We start from the raw sequence: 26,711 nt of genomic DNA, 5'->3' as shown, positions 1-26,711 counted from the left end.
TCAGCATTACGGTGAGTTCTCGATTCTGCTGTTCTAAGTTTATAATTCTGCAATAATCAAATAAGAAGAATGAGAAAAAAAACTCACTTTAGTTTGTGAAGCACTCACCTGAGGTTTATTTCGTCAAACTTAGCGAGAATTAATTCAAAACCAAATCCAATATTCGCACACGGCGGGTCTTCCTGTTTCGATTGGTGTGCCATCAGACAAGCAAGAAGAGGCAGTAAATTTACCATGTATACCAGTGGACATCTGGTTTTCACAGTTAAACAGTATGAATTTATTTTCAAAATATATAAAAGTGTTAACTACACCTTCGCACAACACTTCTACTGCACCTTAATAACTGAACCAGTAGAATGATAGGAATGGCAGTAAAAAGTGAGAGTGCTAGTTCATTTTAATCGTAACAAACATAATTGGGAAATTCCCCCGAACTGTTGATAAGGCTTGACGTCAGTTAGAACCCGAACTCGCTGCTAATTTAACAGCAACGCTCCTAGTGAGCGTATCTAGGATTTTTTGACAATCTATTCTTAAAAGGGTCATGTACTTAAAAATCGAAAAAGGTGAAAATTAAAGTAAAATTCCTCTAACTTCACCAAAACTCAGTCAAATTTGATCGAACTAGCTTCAATATTCTAAACTAAATTTAGCATAGATTACACTGGTCAACACAGGTGCACTCCAAAAGCTCGAACCGGAAAAAAATAAAGATTACACAGTGCAACCATATTTTTGCCTATGTATGATTTTTTGATGAAGTTTGATGCGAAAATAAATTCCACCGAGTTTGAACATATTTCAACTTAAGGGCAACAATGGCGCCATTTTGAAATTTCGAGAAATCGGAAATTTTTGATGTTTTTTCGACGCCATTTTGTTTTAAGACCAAATATCAAAAAAAAAATCAATATCAAAAAATATCAATATCAAACCAAATATCAAAATTCTAAGAGTTTGTCCACATATTAGCATCCTCTTTCCCATCTTTTAAAAAACAAATCTTAAATCGGACAAAAACTGAGCTCAAAACGGTGATTCTACGAAACCGGTTTTGGCATGGTTTTAGTATATTTAACTAAGCAGAATAATATCGAGTATATCTTAGCATTAATGGTAATGCGCTAATATCTACAAGTGGTAATCAAATTATATCTTATATTGAGTAAAAAAGTCTCAGAAATCGATTGGTAGGTGTCTGATCTACATAAAATGTCAGCAACATGTTGATTTCGCCCCAAATCTCCTACAATACTGAAATAGGTTTATCTCGACGTTAAATTGACTTATTTGAAATCTGTTTAATGTAATATCAAGAGTGTAAGCGACACTCGACGATACAATAACAATTTGTCTCATGAGACATAATTTGACTACCACTTTTAGATATCAGCGCATTACCAATAATGCTCAGACATACTCGATATTATCAGTTTTTATCCGATTTAAGATCAGTTTTGCCTTTCTCCTAGAAAGGTATAGCAATCACTGGAAAAACCAAAGAAATAAAAGTGGTCCCAATGGCTGAATGTCATATACCACTCGACCCCTTTCCCCTCGATGTATGTATATGTGTATGTGTGTGTGTGTGTGTGTATGTGCAACTTTTTTTTCTCACTCACTTTTCTCAGAGATGGCTGGACCGATTTTCATAAAATTAATTGCAAATGAAAGGTCTAGTTGCGCCATAGGTTGCTATTGAATTTCATTGTAATCGGATTTTCAGTTTAGAGGTTATGTATCAAAATGTAAAAATCACCGAACATCAATATCTCAGAAACCACACAACCGATTTCAATAAAACTGGTTTCAAATGATCGGGCTGTCACCAGAACCCTTAACTTTCCAATTACGTTATGATTGAACATATGGTTCAAAAGTTATGTAAAGAAAAGTTATCCTGAGGTTGTTTAAACTCACTCATTTTTCTCAGAGATGGCTGAACCGATTTTCACAAAATTAGTGTCAAATGAAAGGTCTAGTTGCCCCATAGGTTGCTATTGAATTTCATTGTAATCAGATTGTAACTTTGTCCGTTGTTCATAAAAACGTGAAATCACATAATGAAAGTAAACATATTGACTTTCTCCTAACGATCACTGGCTCATTAAAAGGTAGAAAAGTGATCCAAATGGCCGAATGGCATATACTACTCGACTCAGTTCGACGAATCGAGCATTTTCTGCATATATACATGTATAGGTGTGTATGTTTGTGTGTGGGTGTGTACGTGTGTATGTGCACCTTTTTGCCTTTCTCCTAGAAAGGTATAGCAATCACTAAAAAAACTAAAGGTATAAAAGTGCTCCAAAAGGCCGAATGTCGTATATAACTCGACTTAGTTCGACGAGCTGAGCATTTTCTGTATGTGTGTGTGTGTGTGTATGTGTGTGTGTGTAACACTCTCCCAATCTCACTCGATTTTCTCAGAGATGGCTGGACCGATTTCAATGAAATTAATTGCAAATGAAAAGTCTATTTGCCCCATAAGACCCTATTGAATTTTATTGTAATCGGATTTCTAGTTTAGAGGTTATGTATCAAAATGTAAAAATCACGAAACATCAATATTTCAGAAACTACGCAACCGATTTTAACAAAATTAATTTCAAATAAACGGGCTACCTAAAAACCCATAATTTTTGAATTTCACAAAGATTGGACATGTGGTTCAAAAGTTATGGAAAGAAACGTGTTCTCGAGACTATTTAATCTCACTCATGTTTCTCAGAGATGGCTAAACCGATTTTCATGAAATTGGTGTCAAATGGAAGGTCCAGTTGCCCCATAGGACATTATTGATTTGTTTTGCAATCGGACTATTACTTTGACTGTTAGGTTCAAAAATGTGAAATCCAGCTATGAAAAGAAAAATATTCACAAGACTACCTAAACTCACTCATTTTTCTCAGAGATGGCTGAACCGATTTTCACTGAATTAGTGTCAAATTAGAGGTCCTGCTGCCTCCTAACATCCTATTGAATTTCTGGACTGTAATCGGACTGTAACTTCGTCTGTAATGTATCGAAATGTGAAAATCACGATACTTCATTATCTCAGAAACTACACAACCGATTTGAACAATATTGATATCAGATGAACAGGATTGTTGAAGGTTAACTGATGAATTATGATTGAACAAGTGGTTTCATAATTTGGCTGCTCTATACGTTCCCATTTCATTTGATTAGAAATCGAACTTAAGCAACCGTTATGTATTCAATTGTTAAAACAATAAAAGTCTATTATCTCAAATATTACACGACTTATTTAACATAACTAGTGTCATACGAACGAGTTATCTCTCAAACTTACGAATAACTAACTTCATAACAACTTGATATGAGGTTCAAAAGTTATGGAACAAAAATAAATTCAAAGACTATTTAAAACTATACCTGCTTCGATCAATATATGTGGCCTCAACATAATTTAAATGTGGTTTCGTACTATTTGAACGTTCCTGGTATCGCTCGTGATGAAATTGTTCGAAATTAAAAGTCATTTCTTTTATTTCGTTATTTCTCAAGCACTAACATTACGTCAAATTTCATATTTTATTCTTCAATCAAAACATCAATATTTTAGAGCCCAAAGAGTGCCCAGCAAACAAATTGGTTCATATAACTCGCGCTCAACTCTGTTAAGTGAACCCTTATTTGGTAAAAAATTACCATATAAGATGCATGAAATTCGCCTATGTGTACAAATCTGAAGGCCATATACGTACATTGTAAAAAAAAATTCTTTATGATTTTGTATAACTTCGGATGCTATTTTGAATGGCCTCATTTGAAACTTTGTATTGCATTGTATACGACTTAGAGGATTGACGCATTTTACAATTTTATATGACACGTTAAATGGCTTTGTATATAACCTAATATTGCGTTTAATAGGATCTAAATTTGATACGATATAAACAAATTTAATGTTGCATCTTATGTAATTTCAAACTTGACATGCACATTTGAGCGACTAAGAATTAACATCCTTATACGATTTCTGGTTTGCTGGGTGAATATACTTTTATTGGATTGAAGCGTCCATGTAAATCTATTTTTACAAATAATAAATTTGAATGAGAAAGGCTCGGTCTGACCGCTAGGTGGATTAATTTAGGTTTTTTTAGATGGGTAAGAAGATGCTTATATGTGGACAAACTTTTAGAATTTTGATATTTTGTCTTAAAACAAAATGGCGTCGAAAAAACATCGAAAATTTCCAATTTGTCGAAAATTCAAAATGGCGCTGTTGTTGCCCCTTAAGTTGAATTATGTTCAAACTCGGGGAAATTTGGTTTTGCATCAAAATACTCAAAAAAATTATATATAGAAACCAAGGCAGAAAAAAAGTCAATTTTTGTTGCACTGTGTCATAGTATTTTTATAAAAAGCAAATTTGCTGTTTGCTTTGCAATATTAAATACGTAGGGGGCCATCCATATACCACGTGGACAGATTTTAACGATTTTGACCCCCCCCCCCTCCCACTCCGTGGAAAACTGTTCATATAAATTCTAAAAAAATTGTATGGACCGTGGACATTAGCCAACTCCCCTACCCCCAAAGCTGTCCACGTGGTATGTGGATGGCCCCTAGAAAAGTTTCATTGAAATAGAAAAATTATCGATTAAGTTTTTACGTGTTTTCGAATCATTTGGCATGGAGACGATTTTATGTAAATAGTTAAGATAGTTAAGTAAATTTTGATAAAAGCACAAAAAATTTAATTTTCAACGTTAACTGTACTAAACCAATAATGTAATACTAATGATTGACTCAACAATTTCAATTCTATAGCTAATTTTTTACCTTATTAGTCCTAATAGAAATCAGTCGAACGATTGCCAAATAGAAGCATAATTAGTAAATTTTATCTAGTGAGCCAGAATGAAAAGATTTTAACCTGAAACTATGTTATTTTAGTTTCCAAAAAAGCTGTGATCAATATTTTTTAGTTCAAAAATCATTATCTGCCATGTTGATCCATTCAATATTTGCAACCGGCTTCTGCTTGATTGTCCTGTTGAGCGCTGACATTCACGCCAAAAGATTCGTCGAACAATGCTGTACTTACGGAGCCGAGAACTTCTAAGCCAAATCGCGCAGGGTGATTGCAGGGTACGTCCGAACGGCTTTGCAGGCCTTCAATCGTAGCTGCTTGTCAATCGTTCCACTCCTGCGGTTGCTGTGATCAGCGCGATCCAGCATTAGAGTTTCATTGAATCGTTTTAGAAAGCTGTTTACGGTTGATTTGGGGAATTTGTGAGTGTGTGAGTGTGTAAAATCTCACGCCTTCCAAGTTCGTTGAAAACTTTTGATCCGCTGACTCGAATTTCATAAAACTTTCACCACTATGTAAACACACTTTTCTCATCAGCAGGGCTGTCATTCGCACACTCATTGCGCTCAGTGTGTGAATTTTACGTCAAGGCACAACGAGAACGGTACCTACACATTTCGACAACCAACAGGCACAAAGAGAAAGAGCGAAAACGAAATGACTATGAAAGATATCACCAAGTGAGAAATATTTCAAGAGAGGGAGAACGGAACAACACTTTGTGCTGCTTTTTGTGACACATTGCGTGAGAACAAAGAGCTTCAGTTTGAGCAGTTTGCGTTGCGGGTAGAAAAAATAGCAGAGAAAAGGAACCAAGGAAGGACCATATACATTTTCGAGAATTCATTTAAACACGATTCTCAATGGCGTGGACGTGTTTCTAAGGACATATTACGCACGTCCATACATGTTTCTGTTCCGGTATTCATATACAATCGCTACATGCATTCACTACTGATACCGTTCATTAGGGTGGTAATGACTTGTATGGAAAAAAAAAATTGTCCTTCGTCGCATTTAGAAGTTCCTTCAGTCGAAAAGTGAAACTTTAACCGATCGATTTTTTCATTTTTTGTTTTTGGATAACACCAGATCTCGATGTTTCATGCATTTGGCATCAGATTTTTTTGATATTCAGAATTTTTTGAACGACCTGTGCATTTTTTTCATTGGTCACAAAATAATGCTTTCGAGTTCCCGAAGTCAGATTGAGCTGGAGTTTAGGCTGGGAACTTTTTTCGAAGACGAAACTATTGAGCCCTACTTCTAAACGAAACTCGAACAGTCGATTTCTATTGCCACACTACTGCTCATGTACGAGACATATTGCGGCTATCTCCGGGAAAAACCATTTTTAGTTTTGAAACAAAACCCATTGAGCAGCACTGGAAATTAGCTCCTGAATTATTTCAGTAGGAGTCAAATGAAGTGAGAAACCAAAAAAAAATAATAAGACAATAATCGTTCGTTTGTCAAATCCGATAATCATTGCCCCAAGCAACACACAAAGTAAGACACAATGTGTGGTGTCGCACATTTTGGCAAATGCCCAAAGTGTACTCAGTCGTATTTTTTCGGTGCGAAAGAAATACAAAAGAGCGAATGGAGAAAAGAGAACACAAACGAAATATCGGAAGTGGCACGCACGGTTTGATGGCAAATGTGTTGTGTACAAATTTGTGTGGTTGTGTCTGCACTGAGGTGAATTCCAGCCCTGCTCATCAGTGCGCTGTCATTGGTTTCTCGTAACCGCCACTAGCGAGAAAGCTGCGACCAAATATAAAGAGGATCTTACTTTATCGAATAGTACCTCATTTCCGGTAGATTGCATAGATATCATTGGTGATCAATTTCACCCCGGTTTTTGTCATAGAACTTAAAAGAATTCTCGTATTTATTTTTATAGGGTACATACTTGTTTTGAATAAACACTGTCACAGGAAAAGTCTTACACCCCGGTTTTTGTCATAGAACTTAAAAGAATTCTCGTATTTATTTTTATAGGGTACATACTTGTTTTGAATGAACACTGTCACAGGGAAAGTCAACATGAACCAAATTATTTAAAAATATACTGGAAAATGGTCAGTTCTCGCGTAATTTTTCAAAAGGACCTAAGTAACAATGAGAGATTCTCTCCTCTCTCAATTTGTTTCGTTAATAATGTCGTCATTTGAAATGTTTTCCAAGCTTTCTTCCCTTTGATCGAGAGATTGTTATACTGTCTTGCTTACTATGCATTGTGTGTTATGAGATAAGGAAAATATAACATAGTTATTAATCAAAGCGAAAGTGAACAAAGAGAGTCTCTCAATGTTAGATAGGTCCTTTTGAAAAATTACGCGAGAATTTCATTATTTGAGCCGTTGCGGAACTGAGTGGTCGTAAGACCATTTTTTTCGAAAATGAGTTTTTTGCATAAACCGCATCTACCCAAGAAGCTGAAGTTGGGAGATTAAGAAAGTTTCGGAAAATCAAGTTTTAAAGCTGATTTATTCCGTGTTGAAAATTCGTCCGAAACAGAATGGCCGTTTTGTTTCGGAACAGAGTGGTCTATGTACATAAATCGATGTAATACGATCATGTAACACGTAACATGTAGCATATTACATTGATAAGGAACATGCCACTTGTTTTGGACATGTCACACGTGATATGTAACATGTTACACGTAATGTAACACGAAAAATGTAACATGTAGTATATTATGTAATATCTTATGTTACATGTAATGTAACACGTGACATCTTACATGTGACATGCTATATGTATCATATAACATGTGACACTAGCCATTTTATACGATTTACTGCATTTTCTTTGTCATTTACCGGGTTTGTGTACATAGACCACTCTGTTCCGAAACGATTCGAGGATTCCAGTGAATATATATAAGAAGCCAGAGTGGTCTATGTACATTGGTGAGATAAAATCACCGATTTCGCAAAGAAACTGTTAATTTTATGTATCCCAATGTTAAACCACTTCATAAACTTTATATTAGAACATTTTGTTCGAAAGAATCCGTTGAACAGAATTTTATTCAGAGATTTTTCGAAAATTGCTTCTCCTGAACAATTTGCTCGATGTCACATAGACCACTGAATACTGATGAATATTCAGGATCAAACCGAAAAACAACTAAACTCAAATACTGCTTGGTCCAAATCCTTTGCCTGCTCCAAATTCATTACATCGAAGGTAGAATGGAAAATAGACTTTTTCCTACCATGCAAGTCTCCAGGAATGGATGGAATATGCTCCAAAAGAGCAAGCAACTCTTTTTTCCAATTATTACAGAGATGTCTAAGATGAATTTATTACTAAAACATATCTTCTAGTCATAAACAAACTAGAGTTAACTACAATGAGCGAATCAAAGCGATTTCGCTCACTCAGATGAACTATTAACCGCTCACTTGCTCATGCAGTTGTGTCCTTAATATATACAAGGTATACAGCCCTAGGGTTGTATGAAATGGTGACGTGGGCCTAAACACTGTATTTAGAAGGATTTTTAGTTACAAAGGTTACAGAATCTGCAGACAGCAAGAATTCGTTTGTTCTGTAGTTTAAGTATTTTTTTATACGCAGCCTCTCCATAAATTTTCTTTTTAGAAATATATTGAGCAACACTCGAAAGAACTTCGATTACACTTAACGATATTGTATAGTGGTTTTTTGTGCGAACAACATTTATTTAACGAGGCACAAGGGTTTCGTTGTTATTGTAGAAGCAAGAATTTCTCACAATGCGTCTGAACCAGAATTAACTCTATTTCCTCATAAACCAAATCCAACAATACCTACGTTATCATAATATATGATTTTGTCTTATTTAACTCTGATCAAATTTAATTGATTACATAAATCTTATTATGGAAATAATTTCGAAGCCGTTACATAGGCTGACTCATAGGGAAACATAAGATGGTTGAACAAAATAATCAACAAGTTCCAGCGAAAAATCATAACAATCAACAATTACAAAGAAGTTAAAGCTCGAAATGATTAATTTCTGTTTTTTGTTTGACAATTTTTTTTCATTTGCCAACAATTACATTCACTGTATCACGAAGAGAGCTAATATACGTAAGAATATTATTTGTTAAGTTGAAAACAGAAATCTGACAATGTTGAATGTGAACAAATATTCTGAGTAGATCCTAGTGAATCGACAAAACATTCAGAAGCAATCGCTGGTTCTTAACTCTTTCCCGCTCATGGGGACTCTAGAGCACCAAGAATTATATTCATCATATCTTGACAAAAAAAAGTTTGTTGTGCTTACGATTGTTCCATAAACTTTTATATGCTGCCTCAAAGCATCACTGGGCATTTTCTTCAAAATACTACAGTTGACAGTAATTTTAGTTAGTTTACAAAGTGTTTAGTTTGAATTTTCTCGTGAAGCTATAAATTTTAATGATGAACCTTGTGAGCGGGAGAGGGTTAAGCTTCTATAAATTTGTATTTTCAGAAATCTACTCTTTCGATCACGATCATTTAGTAATATGTATATTATACTGTACGGTATTGTTGCTTTTACCAGCATGTTTTCTTTCAAGACATCAGTTTTTATTATTCTTTGACAGCAGGTTTAGAAATTGTTCAAGTAAAAGGCTTGTTTCAACACTTTTCGAAAGATTTTTACCTTCGAGACTTCAAATTAGTCTAAGTTCATGGAAGCAAACTTAAATTGACCTGTTGGGACGGGGAAACTCTGTCCATTTTTTTTTTATATTGAAACTGAAAATATCACGGAATGGTTGGTGTCCATTCACATCATCTGTGCTAGGAATGCTCGCGTGTGATTGGTTCATTGTTCGCGTAAATTTGCTTGTAACTTTCCATCAATTTTCACCGTTAAGCAGTGAAGCAATGCTGATGACTAGCGTATTATAAAATTGTCACACGTTTTATCTATCCAACAATATATTGGTTATTATTATCCATCATGTGGTTATGCTGTTATTATCGTTTGAAATCTGACGTAACATTTGTCAGTTTCGTTTCCTATTTTACAGAATGCATCCCAGTACAGAAAACAAAGACGTAGTCCCACGTCAATAATAGGAGATCACTGCAATAGGGTGTTTTAGGGGATGTAAATTATTTTTTCTCTTGATAAGAAATGTCAAAAGACAAACATATTCCATTGACTTTTTTTAATTTAAAAATCAGAACTATTGAAAAAATCAATTTAGAATTTTAACAACTGCAAGTGATTTTGAGACAAACCCTACCACCAAGAAATCATGACACAGGGAGGCCAGGTCATTTTTCAAATGTCTTCACACTTCACGAAACAATGTCTTCATACATAGGAATTATGTAAACACGGTCCATATTGAAAGTTAATTAAAATTCGAGTAAAACACATTAATTCGGATGCGATAAATCAATTGACTATTAGGTTTAAACTTAAATTAAATTGAATTAAAATGCTCTTATGTCTTCAACAATCCAGTAGCAGGAATGTCACTTTGTGCATTACCAGGACTACATTCCTCAGAAGCCAGCAACAGCAATATCACTTTGTGCATTATTTGCCAGTTAGTAAAAATTTAAATAATATGTAATTATTCAATTAAACAATCATAGAAAACTCGTAGAGATCTGAGACAAATTACGTAATGCCTACTGAAAGGTCGGTCATCGATTAGTATAAGAAAAAGCAGGTATTCTTTAAAAAAAACCCTATTGGTGCCAAAATGCCCTTTAAATGTTCTGCGTGCGATACCAATACACTTAGAACAATTACACTGTGCTACAGCGATTTAGAACTTCTGAAGTGACTTAGTGTAGGTTGTAGGTCTTGTTGAGTATAACATTCGCTCATACTAGAAATTTTCTAAACACCCCCAAAAGCTGAAGTTATGGTCAAAATACGATTTTTTGAACCTCAGGGCATATAATATTTTTTAACTTAGTCATTGATCAACCGATTTTCAATGTTTTAGCAGTTTTAGAAAGAGGACAAATAAAGCTTTCAAAATATATACAGGTTTTTACTAATATCAATAAAACATGTTGATTTATTTGAGTTAAAATCTAATTTTTCAGATTTTTTCACGAAATTTTTCAATCAAATTTTAAATTTTCCGTCTATTTTTGTGAGAAACATACCACAAATATACTATAATTTTGAAAGTACATTCAATTCCGAATCAAATGAAAGTAGTTTTGTGAAAATCGGTTGATATTTGGCTAAGTTATATATTTAAAAAAAAAAACCAGAATTTTTGGCTCCTATCGCACAATTATTTCACGGAGCTACAAATGATGAAAAAATGCAAGAACTTTTGATGTGACTTAGTGTGGGTTGTAGGTTTAGTCAAATGTTACTTGCGCGTTTAATTGAAGTTTTTCAAATACCCCAAAAAAATATTAGTTATGGTTAAAACCATGTGGAGAGGCGCAAAATAGAACTCTTGAAACATATAAATATGTCTAAAGAGTTCACCTATAGTTTTAAATAGAATAAGATGTTTTATATTAAACAAAATAAGATGATTTTTTTTCCAAATTTTACCTATATGTGATGAATAGTTTTACAATAAATAAGATACCTAGTTTATGTTATTTTTCCCTAGATACCTAGTTTATGTTATTTTTTCAATTTTTCACACATTTTTGTAATGAACGAGGTTTAATTGCTGTAGAATTTGAAAAGTACATTTAGTGCCAAACGAAAACAGTAAGTGTTTTGGCTGAGATATGGCCTGATGTTTTCCATCATATATGTACTTAGATTTCGTCAAATCATTTCTCAGCCAAATTATAACAGATTTTCATCATCAACACCTCTTGTTTTCGTTTGGTACTAGAACTAACTTTCCAAATTTTAAAGCAATTGAAGCTTCATAATTACAAAAATGTGTGAAAAATTGCGAATAAATTTCAAATGCTCTATTTTTCGCCTTTCCAAAACAGCCAAAATATAAAAAATTGGTAGAAAAATAACCGTATTAAAAATAAAAACGTGAGCTAAGGTAAAAACAGGGCTTTGAACATAACTTATAATTTTCGGGCTATTTGAAAAACTTCAAGTAAACGCGCAAGTAACACTTGACTAAACCTACAACCCACACTAAGTCACATCAAAAGTTCTTGCATTTTTTCATCATTTGTAGCCCCGTGGAATAATTGTGTGATAGAAGCCCAAAACTCTGGTTTTCTTATAAAATATATACCTTAGCCAAATATCAACCGATTTTCACAAAACTACTTTCATTTGATTCGGAATTGAAAGTACTTTCAAAATTGTAGTATATTTCTCACAAAAATAGACGACAAATTTAAAATTGAATTGAAAAATTTCGTGAAAAAGTACAAAAAATTAGATTTTAACTCAAATAACTCAACATGTTTTATTGGTGTTAGTAAAAACCTGTATATATTTTGAAAGCTCTATTTGTCTTTTTTCTAAAACTGTTAAAATATTGAAAATCGGTTGATAAATGACTGAGTTAAAAAATATTATATGCGCTAAGGTTCAAAAAACCGTATTTTGACCATACCTTCAGATTTTGGGGGTGTTATAAATTGAGCGTGGATTTCAACTACGCACACGATTTCTCTACCAGAAAAAAACACAAAGTCCAAAATGTAAACAAAGTTACCAGTAACTATCAGAAAAGTGAGGTTAAAAAGATTCGGCAAGATGGTCTATTGCTTCTCCTCTCGCCTACTTTTATTTTCATAACACCGTTACAGACCATCGCAAGGTGACGTCACGCATCTGAATTTGGCAGCTACTGGTAACTTTGTTTATCTCATTATGTATAGGATATAGATACATGGTGTAACGATATGTCAAAAAGAAGTGTCGGCCATGTTGAAAAAAACAGTTGACATGGCATCAGTTTGTTTGGAATCATCGACATTGAATCAACAATTTTCACCGGTGATTGCTAAAGCAGTAAATTCAATTGAAAACACGAGTTTCAATTATTTAAACGTTCTAAATTCTAAAAAGTGAGTGGAGTTAAACAAATACTAGATTTACATTAAACCATGTTTTGCTTCCAGTGTTTTGCCTGAGTGAATTAATTATTTGAGAAATTAGCTGATGATAATAATCAGAATAAACGCGACAGTGATAAACAATTATTCGATGGGTCACTGAAGAATAACGCTATGTTGAAAGTGGTCTAATATGGAATCGAACAGTAGTTTTTTCCTAGATCGCAACGCTAAAGGGCGACACTACTACTTTAATAAGTCGGTATAAAATGCCGCTTTCACTAGAAAATTTTTTATCGAATCATTGCGTTAGCATCTGTATATTCTAGAGCTGCATCATTTCCAGCAATTTACCTATTGAAATGCATGGTCTCAGTTTTTTAATGAATCAAACAATACTAAACGTACTTTGCAACTGATGCACAAATAGTTTGCTATTTCACACGTTGGTTTTAAAAGTTCATGTTAAATGCACAAATTCAGCACTTCTTTGCACCTTTCTCCAATTTCTGCATCAAGATTATAAAATCTGCCGCCATGAACCCTCTATTGTAATCGCTAGACAATTAAGTAAATTTTGCCACAAACGAGAAAGCAAAAACGAATCGGCTGTTGTTATAAGAGAAATTGTTAGCTGTCACTTAGAGACGTTTCGTCTCCATCCCTCCTACGTAAACAACTACCTCACCCGCGCCTACTTTTTGATCAAACCGTTATACCATGTTCTACTCATCATGGTTTATCTCCGAGCGATGTAGATTCGTTCTCAGTATACTGATAACAATTATAAATTTAGCAGCATTTCAACTACGCACACGATCGTACTACCAGAAAACACAAAGTCCAGAAGGCAAACAAAGGTACCACTAACTGTCAGAAAGCTGAGGTTAAAAAGATTTGGTAAGATGGTTTATAGTCACTGTTAGGATGCGAGGGTGAACCGAGTATGTAACAAAGAGTTAGGTACTTTAATAACTACTAAATATATAACAAAACGATATCAGAATGCGAGTCTGGTGTACTGGATTTCGGAAATCAAATTGAGCTGTCAAAAGTGACATCAGTGCCGTGTCAAATATACTATTATTGATTAAAAAAAGTGACATCAATTTTGCAGCTGAAGAATTATGATCTTGATAAGTTAACTTCAAATTTATACATAATTTATTTGAACAAAACCGCCACAAGTGATTAAGTAGGAATTCAGAAAAAGTAGTGGATTTTGTAACGTCATCTACCATCCTGTGCCTCAAACTTCGCGTATCATTATCTTGGAACGCTGCAAGCCCTCGTTCGATTTGGGGAATGAATTCCAACACATGGACTTGTGATCAACTTGGCCGCTAATGTACTTGCCATTAAGATTGCTAAAAAAATTGAAAACATTGATATGACCCCTCTTCAAGAAATACTATCCCTACGTTACCTATGATAACAACTCTTATACCACCATGCACCGTAATAATTTTTCGCACAATTCATATTATATTGATCATTATCACGATCATGTGTTGAAAATTTCATTCCCTTATGGTATGAAAATGAATCACCGCCACTGCCAGAAAACGAACCCAGGTCCTTTATTTTATAATCTTCCGTTTCATTGCCAATATCGAAATGGTTATAGCGGGGAGCGGCCACTGTTCCGCCAGAACTCATCAATTCAAACATTATCTCATGCTTTCGATTGCTGGTAAACAGATGAATCCGATCTAAGCCATACCAAAACTCGCCTTCCCAACTGCCAAATCCGTTTTTGTAATCTGTCCAGTTTCGGTAGAAGTTTTCCGAACCGTTAAATCGATTTTGTACTACCATCCAACCATTTCCGTAGGTATTATCACACAAACCATAGAAAGGTTCGGAATCTTCAACAGGACGGAGTAAATACTTCCCTGCTTTTCCGAGAGGAATTTCAGAACAAGACCGGTATACATCCGCTTCGTCAAACGCTTGAGGAGCCACTATTTCGACCCCGCTACTGGTTTGGTTAGATTTAACACTAGCTATTGTTGGCTGAGGAACTGTCGGCTTGGAACAACTTACGGTTTTGTTCAGCATTTCGGTGAGTTCTCGATTCTGCTGTTCTAGGTTCATAATTCTACAATCATGGCGGGGAAGTCAGTTTTAAAACTTCTCAAGCTAAAGCACTCACCTGAGATTCATTTCTTCCAATTTGGTAAGAATCAATTCCAAACCAAAACCAAAATTCGCATTAGCCGGATCTTCCTGTTTCGATCGGTCTATCAGGAGGCAGGCTAGAACCGCCAATACAATTGCCACACAGCTTACTAGGCTCCCGGTTACCATGGTTGCAGTTTGAAATTGTCACGCGTGTTATTTCGCGGACTTACAACGCTTTCACTGCACTACTGGCTGGTCTCGGGTAATGATAAGAACGAATGATAATGAGGGGATTCACAATGGTTATGAATGAACATCCTCTTTTGCATTGCCTATGGAGTTGTTCGTCGATCACGTAATATTAAAATACGCGTAGAACTTATTCTATGTGAATTTTTCATTTCAATTTATTAAACAGGCCTTTATTCTTATTATTGCTTTACAAAATGCTGGTATCGATGCAATACTATCAATTAACGCAAATACAATCGCCAAAACCAAAATTCTTTCTCTTTTAGAAAAAGATCCGAAATACAGCTGGCTTCCAACATTTCCAATCCAATCCACGTCACACAGAAATTTTCGAGTTCTGATTGTTCACTGACATCAGTTCAGCCTAAGAACCCGATCGAAATTCTTTCTGCCATCATGACTAAATCTTGCCTTTGGCTTTCTTTAACGGTGCTTTTGACGATCGCGATTTGCAGTTCGGATCTAGCCGAGGGACAACAGTGCTGCCTAGGCATAGAGCTGATTCTTGCCAAATTAGAACAGCTGGAGCTGAAGTGAGTATTGCTATATTTCTTATCAGTTTCTGGCAATGAATGCTGTCGGATGAACGTTTCGTTGAAGGATGGTGTTATTGGAAGAGCAAAATCGAAATCTAACCGAGTTGTTGACTACAAAATCAACAAAAGTGGAGTTGGATGTTGCACAAGTGGAAACCTCCACAATTAGCATATCGAGTGAAACCTTTGAGTCGTGTTCGAAGGTTTCTTCAGGAGCGTTGAAACAATGGTTGCTAAAACCAACAGAAGCATCCCAGCCATTCAATGCCCTTTGTGAAACAAATCCACACGGCAAAGGCTGGATGATAATACAGAATCGTTTCAATGGTTCAGAAAATTTCTATCGCAACTGGACGGAGTACAAGAATGGGTTTGGCAGTTTGAACGGAGAGTTTTGGTTCGGTCTAGATCGAATTCATAAGTTTACAACTAACAAACGACATGAGATATTGTTTGAGTTTGCAGATTTTAGTCAAGAGAAGAGAAATGCAAAGTACAACGTATTTCGCATAGGTAGTGAAGCAGAAGAGTACGTTTTAAAAGAGGTGGGCGCTTACACCGGAACTGCCGGCGATTCGCTAGATCACCATAGAGGAATGAAATTTTCGACGTTAGATCGAGACAATGATAACTATCCTGGGAGCTGTGCGCAGTTGGCACACGGAGCCTGGTGGTATAACAGGTGTTTACAGAGGTGAAGTTGTTTAACATTTGGATAGATCAAATTTACATTCATGTTCTTTTTTGGTTTTCAGCAATCTGAATGGGAAATATACTCGCGATAAGGGATATAACGCGATGAGTTGGAACACCTTTCACGTCAGTGAAAGCTTACAATGGTGTAAAATTATGATACGAGAAACTTAAGGTGAAACGGGATTGTGGCCTTTTCCTATACAATTTTTGAGGTTAGAGTTCTTTTTACTTCTATATTTTGATCGTAAAAAATTCGGCTTCCACTAAATAAACTTTAGTGCTGTTGCTACTTCAGGCATGCAACAGTTGTGAAAACAATTGATCAAAGTTTCATGTACGTAGTCTTTATAAATCAAGAAAAAATTAAATTGCAAAATTCGAGTTGATCGCGACCACGTCCCGTTTCACCTTAAAGCAAGTTTTGCAATACAAATCTGCGTTTGTCATTCTCATACATTCCTGCAAGTCTAATTTGTTTAACGTCTTGGCCCTAATACGCAGATGAATTGAAATCCGCTTTCACAGAGGTATCTAGTAAGAAATCTTAACTACTCGTCAATTTTCCCAAAAGCTTCGCAGCCCCCTTGCCGGCCGCTGACCTCCGGTAGGAAACCACTGAACTAGACTATTCAGGTGCACCAACGTCACTTTTCGTGCAAAACGTTGAAATGGTTTTGCTATTATGCAAGAAGAGTGACGTTGACATGAGAACTCAATTTATTTATGAAAATTAACGTGCTAATGCAATGAGATATATTCTTTAACACACTTACTTAGATTCTATCAGATTAGAATGTGAAATAAAGCGCTTCTGTGTCTTCTGTGAATAAATCCCTTCTGAAGCGATTTTGTACTTCTGGCACTTACGTCAAAATTCTAGCCCACGGCAGCCCTATTCCGCTATTTGGCCTTAGCCGAAGGGGCATGGCTTATTAATACATAAATCATTATCAATTTTATGTTTTCAAGCATTTTTTGCAGGTTTTTTTTCGTTCTTTCAAAATATTTTATGTTTTAGTAAAGAAGGCAATATATTTAATTTTCGTCTGGATGAGGATGTTCATTTTTCGCATCCTCGAAAAATTACATAGATTACCTACTTCACTTGAACTTAAAATGTAAGTCATAAGACAAAAAATGTAATTAATTCATGAAGAAAGTTTGTTGTTAAATTTAAAATCGGATATGATGCTGGTTGCACCCCGACAGCGTGAGTTATGGTGAATTCGCGTATGACGAAGTCATTGAATCATCTATTTGAAGGGTGGGAAGAAGCAAAATATTTGAAGGAATCTTGTAAACATTTTATTCAAATAATATTACCAAATCTCAGTGTGAATTTGTGATAACAAAGTGGAAGGCTGTTTACATAGCTCATTGCACGATGACGTCACAAAACAAGAAGAAGATTTGAAGAGATTTGACAGTTGTCGCGGGTTTGTTTACATAGTAAAACTTGCGTTTTCAAGAATAAACCAAAAGATCACAGTAACGAATTCGCAAAGGCGGAGAGTTTTCGCACCTCTTTCGTACTCGTATCATTTATGTTCATTCCTATCACATAAAAAGAGAATGGAACACCTTGTAAACGAGCCCGTGGGAAGTGTCAGAAAAGTGAGGTTATTTTTCGTGTGCAATGATCTATAGAGCTTCATCGGACGAAGGCCGAAACTCTCAACTGACAAAGGAAATTATGGTATGACGAAGGCATAGAATCATCTGTTCAATTTTCACAATGAAAAATAGACACGGCCAGCACATCAAGATTATTAGCATCCCAAAACCGTCCGTGTGTCTACAACATACGGCGGAGCTTTGCACTGGAGGAAGTATCGGCCCATGCACCTACCACCAATGTTATTAAACTCGCCCACAAAAAGTATACGATACTGCAAGTGGCGTTCTCATTGCTACCGAAATCACACACTGGAGATACTCCATTCAAACTGTTTCGCGTTCTTTTTCACTTCTTTCCTTGCGCACCACTGAATGTTGATGCTTGCGAGTTTTCTCGTACGAACGTAAGCCGCCGTTTGCTCCTGAAATCATGGACACACACTCTCGTATACTCTCCTACTCGCGTGCACTCCCCTACTCGCGAGTGCGACCAGCCGAAAATGTTTGATTCAAGATGCATTATCATGATGCGGAGTGACGCGATGAAGCGGAGTGGTGAAAAATATTTGGACGAGTTGGTAGTCACTAGAGTGGGGCAAAGTGATCGATTTTCCAGAACCAAGTTTTTTTGGTTCCTTTCGGGGCCCCGAACAACCCTAAATTTACCGGAAGTGAATTGGTTTTGTCTCCGCTTGGCGCATTGCATTTCAAATTTGTATGAAAATTTATATGGGAAACCCTACTTTTTGCATTTACCTTTCTAGAGAGCTCAATAATGCTCAAAGAATGCACTACATTTTGTTAAAGTATAGTATTTTAGATGCCTAACAACTTTACAAAAGACACTGAAGGGCTTGGATGTCCCTAAAACGAGCTATAGCTGTTTAAAGTTGAGTATGTCGATTTTAATGCAGAAAATTTTGTTTTCTGCCAACATTACCAATGTACCGGGGACAGTAGGATTCCCATCAGTAGTAACCTGTCGTAACGAGTTTATACACTCAGCTGGATCAAGCAAACAAATTGAGGTCAATATTCTAGGCGTAGGTAGAATCTACAACGTGTTTTAGAGGTTACTTCTAATGGAAATCTGACTGACGCCGGTACACTGTGGTACAGTGTTGGCAGAAAAAATGATTTGTAACAAAAATTTCGACATAATCAACTTTAATCAGCTCTAGTATTTTTTTGGCACACCCTAGCTCTTTTGTGTCTTCGGCTAAGTTGTTAGGCATCAAAAAACCTACCATTTCAAGTCATGAAACCTATGGTTTGGGCCATTTTGAGCTCTTTAGAATGAAAAATGCAAAAAAGTTGTTTTTTCCATACAAATCTCCATATAAATTTGATTTGCAATGCACCAAGCTATCATTTCTGCTATCAAGTTTTGTTTTTCCCATATAACGATTCCCCACCCTAGTAGTCACGTTCCGGTATATGATACTATACCCCATTCTCGGCTGTCGGTGTCCGAAGCAAAACTGCTTGGCAAGCGAGTATTCCTACTCGCATGTCACTAAAAAAGTTGACGAGCGGTTGAATGCTGGCTACTGCTCTGACGAGTGCGTGAATAACGAATAGTTTCTCGAAAATGTGTGTGCAAACAATTGGAGGAGCATAGCACACGTCTCATTCTCAAGCAGACAGGATTGGAAAGGTTTTGCCTCTCGCTCGCTTAGCAACGCTGCCTACCACTGATGTAGCTGCTACTTCACAAAGGCAACATTTTACTAGAAGAAGAAGTAGTGCCGCTGCACCTACCGCTTAAGCTGCTACTTATTTAGGACCATCCTAGTCGCCATTTACTAATAAAATGATCGGTTTGATTGCTTTCTCTAAATAGAACCTTAAAGCCACAAACACTCAATCGTGCCTTGGTTGGTTTAAGCAGAGACGGGCTTATATAACCCAAAGAGCGATGAATACCCGTTTTTTTCTATCTAGACTTCCTAACTGCGACCACTATTGTTGATTTATTGTGAAATATGCTCGGGTGTCTTCTGTATCCTGCACTTCCATTATAAGAAATACCGCTATTGAGAAGTGGCATGCCTATTATTATTTTATTCGTGCTTGTGTGTAATGATTTTACCCTTCCTTTTACACGCGTATTGCTCTACTATACCGAGCTTCGTTCCTCCTGCCGAATCATCAATTTCAATTGCCTGGAGAAGTTTTTCTGGCCAGTTTTATTATAAGAGTGACTTAAAATTCAGCGCAAAGGAAGTGTAAGTGGTTGGAAAGCCTGAAAATGCACCCATGTTTAAGTCTTTTTGAGACATCAAATGGCCTAACTCTACTAAGATTCTAACTCACGACCATCTGCTTGCCAAAGCGGACTCTGTAACTATACCCGGTTTAGTATGTATATAATTTCGATTTGTATATGTCGACCGTGCTAGAGAAAGCAAGCAATAGACGATCAATCGGAAGACGAAATTCTCATTTCACAAAGGCTTCACAAATTTTAATAGTTAATAACTCGAATAATCAAATTACCATTTTCCGCATTTGAGCGGATACATATATGACTCTCCCATCGATTGCTACTAGAACGAAGAAAACCGTTGAAAACTACCCGACTTATTGGCATTTGAAATTGGATATAGTTTTCACTTCAGAGCAATTTCACAATAAAAAAACGGCTGAAACTGCATAGACGTTTCCATAGACAAAAAATACCAGGTCGTGTTCCAATATATTGAACCAATAACACAAGGTTTAATTTTTTGGAACACGACTCATTTTTGAGAAGCTATTGGAAAATGCTACTTCGGAAAGGTATTGATGATTACAAATACTTTTAGGGCCAAACCGGTTTGTTTGATCAGTGTGACGTCTTCGGCAAAGTTGTAAATAATAATTTTGTCATTCCGAAAAAATATACACTCTAATAAAAATTGTGTTTTTTTGAAGAAAAATTAAATAGCATTTTTCAACGGCTTCTCAACAATGAGTCGTGCTCAAAAAACATAAACCAATAGCACAAAATGACATCTTTTGCCTTTAGAAACGTCTATGCAAAGTTCCAGCCAAATCAAAAATGACAGTTTAAAAAAAATTATAACTGGGACATTTTTTTGTAGAACTGCTTTTTATCCATTCTTAGATTTTCATTTTACGTTCTTATGTAGGCGAACATCCTGAGAGACGTAGTTCTACGTCAAAATAAAAGTGTTTATCCATCTGTTCTTAACTATCCATGCAACGAATATAACATCTATATACAAATATGCACAGTTTATTCAAAAAGACATCTGAAATTGTTTTCCTGTCCGTGAACATCATCCCGCTTCCGGAAATATCCACGCTGGGTTGTTTTTGAATATTTTAAGGAAACACGGTCAGCGTTAACAAAAGTTCACTTTCCACGATTCATAACCAAATAAAAAAATTAGAAACACAAAGAAAATCGTGACACTGAAATTTAAATAAAACTTCTGTTAAAACTTATATTTTTGTATGATGTAGAAGAACTGCTACATTATTCATCTCAGCCCATCTATTCATCTCATACAACATGAAAACACAATTGAAAATAGAAAAAAATGCATATTCTCTTCTTAAAACAATCTGCTTATCCATGGAATGGAATCTTCTTAGTTCACTTTAGATCCCTCATAAAGTATAATCCTCAAAAACTCTCTTGAAAGCACTATATTTGATATTATAGGGCATCTGCACTCGAAAACTCATTTAATTCAATCACCTACCTCAGGAAACAAAATCCGCGCATTGTTCTGCTACAACGGGACTCGTTCAGCAGCCAACCAAAGTTTTTTTCATCACTAGCGGACCACTTTTTATTTTAATCACTAAACAAAATCACTCACTACACTAAGAACACTCTTTGAAATGTTCACCTCAAATTTCCAAAAACAAGCTTTAATTAGCAAAAATATATGAGATGAATTTCAACAATTCCTAAATTTCAACTGTATGTATTTTCATCTGTTCTCACTGTGTTGAAGAAAATTAAAAGTTGCCAAATCAGTTTCTGTTAATACGAAAAAATCATACTGAAAATGTTAAATTATTCTGACATAATTGACATAAATCTACAGCACTGAAGTGGTTACCTAGGTTACTAATTTTGCACGTAAACAACTACAGCGAATATCTAGGTAACCTACTACGACGGGCTGCGGCTACGTTCATTCATGATAATGTTATTCATTCATGATTAACAGTGTGATGAATATGGGGGCGTCGTGAGATGAATAATTGAGCAGTAATTTAAGTTTTGAGATGGATATGAAAGCGTTGTGAAAAATGGTTTGTTTTACAAAATTCAGGATAAATCTAGCTAATTTTACTAAATACATAATGCTGAACGATTTCATAAGAGCACATAAGCATATTTAGTTTATTTGTTCAATGATTTCGTGAAAGTTTGGTATTTAAACCGTGTATTCTTCGTGAATATCGGCTTAATGAGATGAATAATGGAGCAGTTCCACTATTTCTTCATGAAAATTTTGACAATTGAAAATGGGGTCACAACCCTTAATATGGCTCTGTTTGCAGCATTTTTCGAATAATTATTCCGACGCGTTGAAATCGATAACCATTGTAGCATGAAATGAGATGAAATCGATCTGTGGGACCTAATTATTTACCTACAAACTCGGAATATGAAGCATGTGTCAAAAGATACTGAATTTACAACACTACATAATTTTTACGTGTCCTGGCGTCCTCACTTCTGCACGAATCCCGTACTTGCCAGAGTTAACTCAATTCATCGTAAATTACTCTAAACTTAGAGTACTGAGTAAAGTTTCATGAAAGTAGTATATCGTCATTGTACTGATGATTTACCACAAAATTACAAAAAATGGAAAGTTTTTAAATTATTTCTTGACCTTATATAACAAACCGGTCAAACAATTATCAAATAATAGCAAAACTAGTAAATTTCACCTCAAGAGCTACAATGAACAGATTTTGACAGAAGTATCGTTGTTTTCGTTTCCAAAGGACTGAGAGTTTTCTTTAAAAAATCATCATTCACCATGTACAATAATAGCACATTTCCAATAGAATGTAAGAGTTTCATGGGTGATCGATTTCACCCCGATTTATCCTATAGGACCTTAGAGAATCTCAGAATTTCTTGGACACATATTTCAAATAAATACTGTTACGAAAAATATTGTGAAAAGTGATCAACTTCACCCCATTCCATGGTAGAAAAATGGAAGCAGATTACTGTTCTCCCGAATGTTGAATGTTGTCATCTAAAACTGTTTTCCGTAAACAAAAAGACGCCAACTTTGATTTTAAAAATGGTATCGGGGATCGATTTACGGTCTCGGCACTATCCTGATTCTGGAATTATCCATTTATGTAAAAGACTACCGACTGTTATCTAAATCAATTATCAGTCGCTTCAAAGTTTTATTTTTCATCTTACAACTCGTTCTACAATAATCCACAGGTTTGAGTAAACAAAAAATGAACTTCGCTCTTTCAAAAGTCAAATTTCGAGAAATAAAAAACACGGTCCGAAATATAACTGACTTCCAACATTGCCGAACCAGATTGTGTCAGCTAGAAAACTACGAGTTCTCATAATTAACTGATAACAATTGAGACTAAGAACCCGATCACAATTCTTCCTTCCATTATGACTCAATCTAGCCTCTGGTTTATTCTAACGCTGCTTTCGACGATCGCGATTTGCGGCTCTTCGTCCACAGCGGATTTTGTCGGAACAGAACAGTGCGGCTTTGGCATGGAACTGATTCTTACCAAATTGGAGCAACTGGAGTTGAAGTGAGTATTGCTATATTTCTTATCAGTTAATGGCGACGAATGCTGTCGAATAAATGTTTCGTTGAAGAATGGCGCTTTTGGAAGAACATCTCACCAATTTTATGACTACAAAAAGGACAAAGGTAGAGTCAGGTGAGGAACCAGTAGAAACCACCACCATTAGCACATCGAGTGAAACCTTTGAGTCATGTTCGAAGGTTCCTTCAGGAGCGTCGAAACAATGGTTGCTGAAACCAACAGAAGCATCCCAGCCATTCAATGCCCTTTGTGAAACAAATTCCTACGGCAAAGGCTGGATGATAATACAGCATCGTTTTAATGGTTCAGAAAATTTCTATCGCAACTGGACGGAATACAAGAACGGGTTTGGCAGTTTGAACGGAGAATTTTGGTTCGGTCTAGATCGAATTCATCTGTTTACAACTAACAAACGACATGAGATATTGTTTGAGTTTGCAGATTTTAGTCAAGAAAAGAGAAATGCAAAGTACAGCGTGTTTCGCATTGGTAGTGAAGCAGAGCAGTACGTTTTGGCAGAGCTGGGCGCGTACACCGGAACTGGCGGAGATGGGCTAGAGGGCCATAGAGGTATGAAATTTTCGACGTTTGATCGAGACAATGATATCTATATCGACAGCTGTGCCAAGTTAGCACACGGAGCCTGGTGGTATTACCAATGTTTTCGCAGGTAGTATTGCTTGATATTTGGATAGAAACGTACAATTTACATTGCTGTTCTTTTTGCGCTAATTTTTAGCAATCTTAATGGGAAATATACTCGAGATAGGGGCGGCTATGAGGCGATGAGTTGGAACACCTTCCATCGCGATGGAAACCTACAATGGTGTAAAATTATGATCCGGGAAATTTAGAACTTATTTCATAGGCATGTGTAATTACGATACATCAGTTTTTGAATAAATAGCATAAATGGTTCGAATTAGATCAAAAATACTTATTAAAATCCGACGCTCCCTTCACACGTTACGGTGACACAAATGTTTAGCGGAAGATCTGATTCTGAACCAAAATCTGTGATCATAACGATACGCTGTAATTACCAAAATGATAACCAGTCAGTTGCAGCTGATAACCAGAAACAGGACGTTAAGGAAACAGTAAAATTAAGGCCCGATTTCTCACAGGTAGGCAGCAACAGTGCTGGGAACCGCCGCCGCCGCCGCAGCGCAAGACAAGGTGGTTGAGCAAATTTTTTCCCATGTCCTTTTTTCGCCGTCTCTTCCGCTTTCGGGCAATTTAAATCGAATCTCTACATACAGTGCTTTTTTGCTTCGGATAGTTCTCACGATCACCTCTCCTCTCCTCACCTCAGTGAACAGCAGCACTTTGCTTGCGGAACCCCTGAATCAGGTATGCATTTTCACCTGTTTTCCCACCGTTCTCAATTTGGCTATACAACTGTTTAGTGTTTTTTCCGCTTTGCGCCCGTTTCGTCGGTTGTTCTGCAGTGCATGTAGGTGGGTTTGTATGCAAAAGGATGCACGAAAGCTTTTTCCCACAGCAAGATCAGCTGGCTATTAGCAACTTTCCGAGTGATTCCGATAGTTGAATTATTCTGAGATACAGTAAAAATATTCACTAGCACCTCTCACCTGTCAACATTCATATGATTTGCATTTAGTTACAAATAAATATCAACACATAATATTAGCATAAAAACACGCGAAATGTGAAAACACCAAACATTGTATCAAGTCTGCCAAATAAACAATTCCACGACCGTCGAAAGAAAGTCGGAGAACGACCTTTCCAAGTATGAGATTTTTTATTTGAATCCGGCATTTCGTAATCAAATCACAAACGACCGTTCGTATGCAAATAGGTGGGAGAACGACGTAAACCATACTGCGCCACAATCTTTCGTAGCTAAACATAGTTTACCTTATAGACATTTATCCTCGTAAACCTCCTTAAAATTTGCTATCCGAAAATATGCAAAACTAACCGTAAGCCCCAGCTACCTAAGCCTAAGCGCCATCCATCCGCGTGCGTTATATGGAGATCCACCCGCAACTTCGGACTACGCTTGATATCCAAATCGGTGCTATTTTTTATTTCACAAACAAAGCTGAAAACCTGCAAAGCGTGTTTCATGTTGACATAAATTCGGTTGGCAAGTTACACCTCCGCCTTATCGATGGCTTACGATGAGGCAGACAGCCACGATACGATTATTGGGGGCAATAAACTGGTTCTGCCGAAAAAAGACACGCTAGAATTTTGGTTGCATGGACGCTGATATGCTAAACAACCACGCCAAAGCCACCAAAAATAATTTTCTAATTGAGCCGAAATTAGGCGTACCTCTAAGTGAATCCAGAATGGATTGTACAGTTCAACGAAATTTGGCCAGTTTACTCTGGTCGTACTTTAAAAGTTAGATCCTCTTAATATTTGGTCGCAACTTTTCATTTACTTTGACGCCTATAGTGGTGGTTACGAGAAACTAATGACAGCGCAGTGATGACGAAGGTTTGTTTACATAGTGGTGAAAGTTTCATAAAATGCGAATTAACGGATCAAAAATTTTGCACACTCACGTTGAAAATCCGACGTGATTAAGTACAAAAATTGGGAAGTGCCTCGAATTCTTCAAATTAATCGTAAACAGCGTTCTGAAACGATTCAATGAAACTCTAATGCTTGATCACGCTAATCACAGCAACCGCAGAAGTGGAACGATTGACAAGCAGCTACGATTGAAAGCCTGCAGAGCAGTTCGGACAAATCCTGGGATCACCCTGAGCGATTTGGCCAAGAAGTTCTCGGCACCCTACAGCACTGTTCGAAAAATCTGTCGGCGTGAAGGCCTGCGGTCGTTCCACGCTAGTGGGTACCCCAAAAGGACCCTCAAGCACAATCTCGTTGCA

At 36.3% G+C, this 26,711-nt stretch overlaps 2 protein-coding genes across 5 annotated transcripts in view; one reads left to right on the top strand and one right to left on the bottom strand.

Moving 5' to 3' along the window:
• LOC129720890 (fibrinogen-like protein 1) overlaps positions 1–24,766 on the top strand; it is a 368,457-nt gene extending 343,691 nt beyond the window's left edge. The window contains exons 3-6 of one of the 4 annotated variants that reach the window (XM_055672777.1): positions 15,460–15,726; positions 15,794–16,131; positions 16,195–16,423; positions 16,485–18,703. In XM_055672777.1, coding sequence (XP_055528752.1) covers positions 15,460–15,726; positions 15,794–16,131; positions 16,195–16,423; positions 16,485–16,596 — 946 coding nt within the window. In that variant the 3' untranslated portion in view covers positions 16,597–18,703. Of the gene's footprint in view, positions 1–15,281; positions 15,394–15,459; positions 15,727–15,793; positions 16,424–16,484; positions 23,821–23,887; positions 24,509–24,577 lie in introns of those variants that run through there. The other 3 variants (XM_055672779.1, XM_055672776.1, XM_055672778.1) reach the window with 3 other exon arrangements.
• On the bottom strand, positions 13,896–15,772 carry LOC129720892 (microfibril-associated glycoprotein 4-like). The gene is made up of 3 exons (XM_055672780.1): positions 14,973–15,772; positions 14,244–14,918; positions 13,896–14,184 (listed from the first exon to the last, which is right to left on the bottom strand). Exons 1-3 carry the CDS (start codon positions 15,125–15,127, stop codon positions 14,067–14,069), a joined length of 948 nt encoding a protein of 315 aa, XP_055528755.1. The 5' UTR covers positions 15,128–15,772; the 3' UTR covers positions 13,896–14,066.
• Positions 24,767–26,711: the final 1,945 nt, after the last annotated feature.

The sequence above is a fragment of the Wyeomyia smithii genome, chromosome 2, assembly GCF_029784165.1.
Source record: "Wyeomyia smithii strain HCP4-BCI-WySm-NY-G18 chromosome 2, ASM2978416v1, whole genome shotgun sequence".
Lineage (NCBI taxonomy): Eukaryota > Metazoa > Arthropoda > Insecta > Diptera > Culicidae > Wyeomyia > Wyeomyia smithii.
Note: the sequence above shows the minus strand (reverse complement) of the source record. Positions and strands in the feature narration are given on the sequence as shown.

Bases quoted from the DNA above. Each gene is read 5' to 3' on its own strand.
- LOC129720892 (XM_055672780.1), bottom strand. From the start codon at position 15,127: ATGGTAACCGGGAGCCTAGTAAGCTGTGTGGCAATTGTATTGGCGGTT. The intron at 14,919-14,972 runs GTGAGTGCTTTA...CCATGATTGTAG, and splicing joins TTGGAAGAAATGAATCTCAG to AATTATGAACCTAGAACAGC. The intron at 14,185-14,243 runs GTAACGTAGGGA...CAATTTTTTTAG, and splicing joins TATAAGAGTTGTTATCATAG to CAATCTTAATGGCAAGTACA.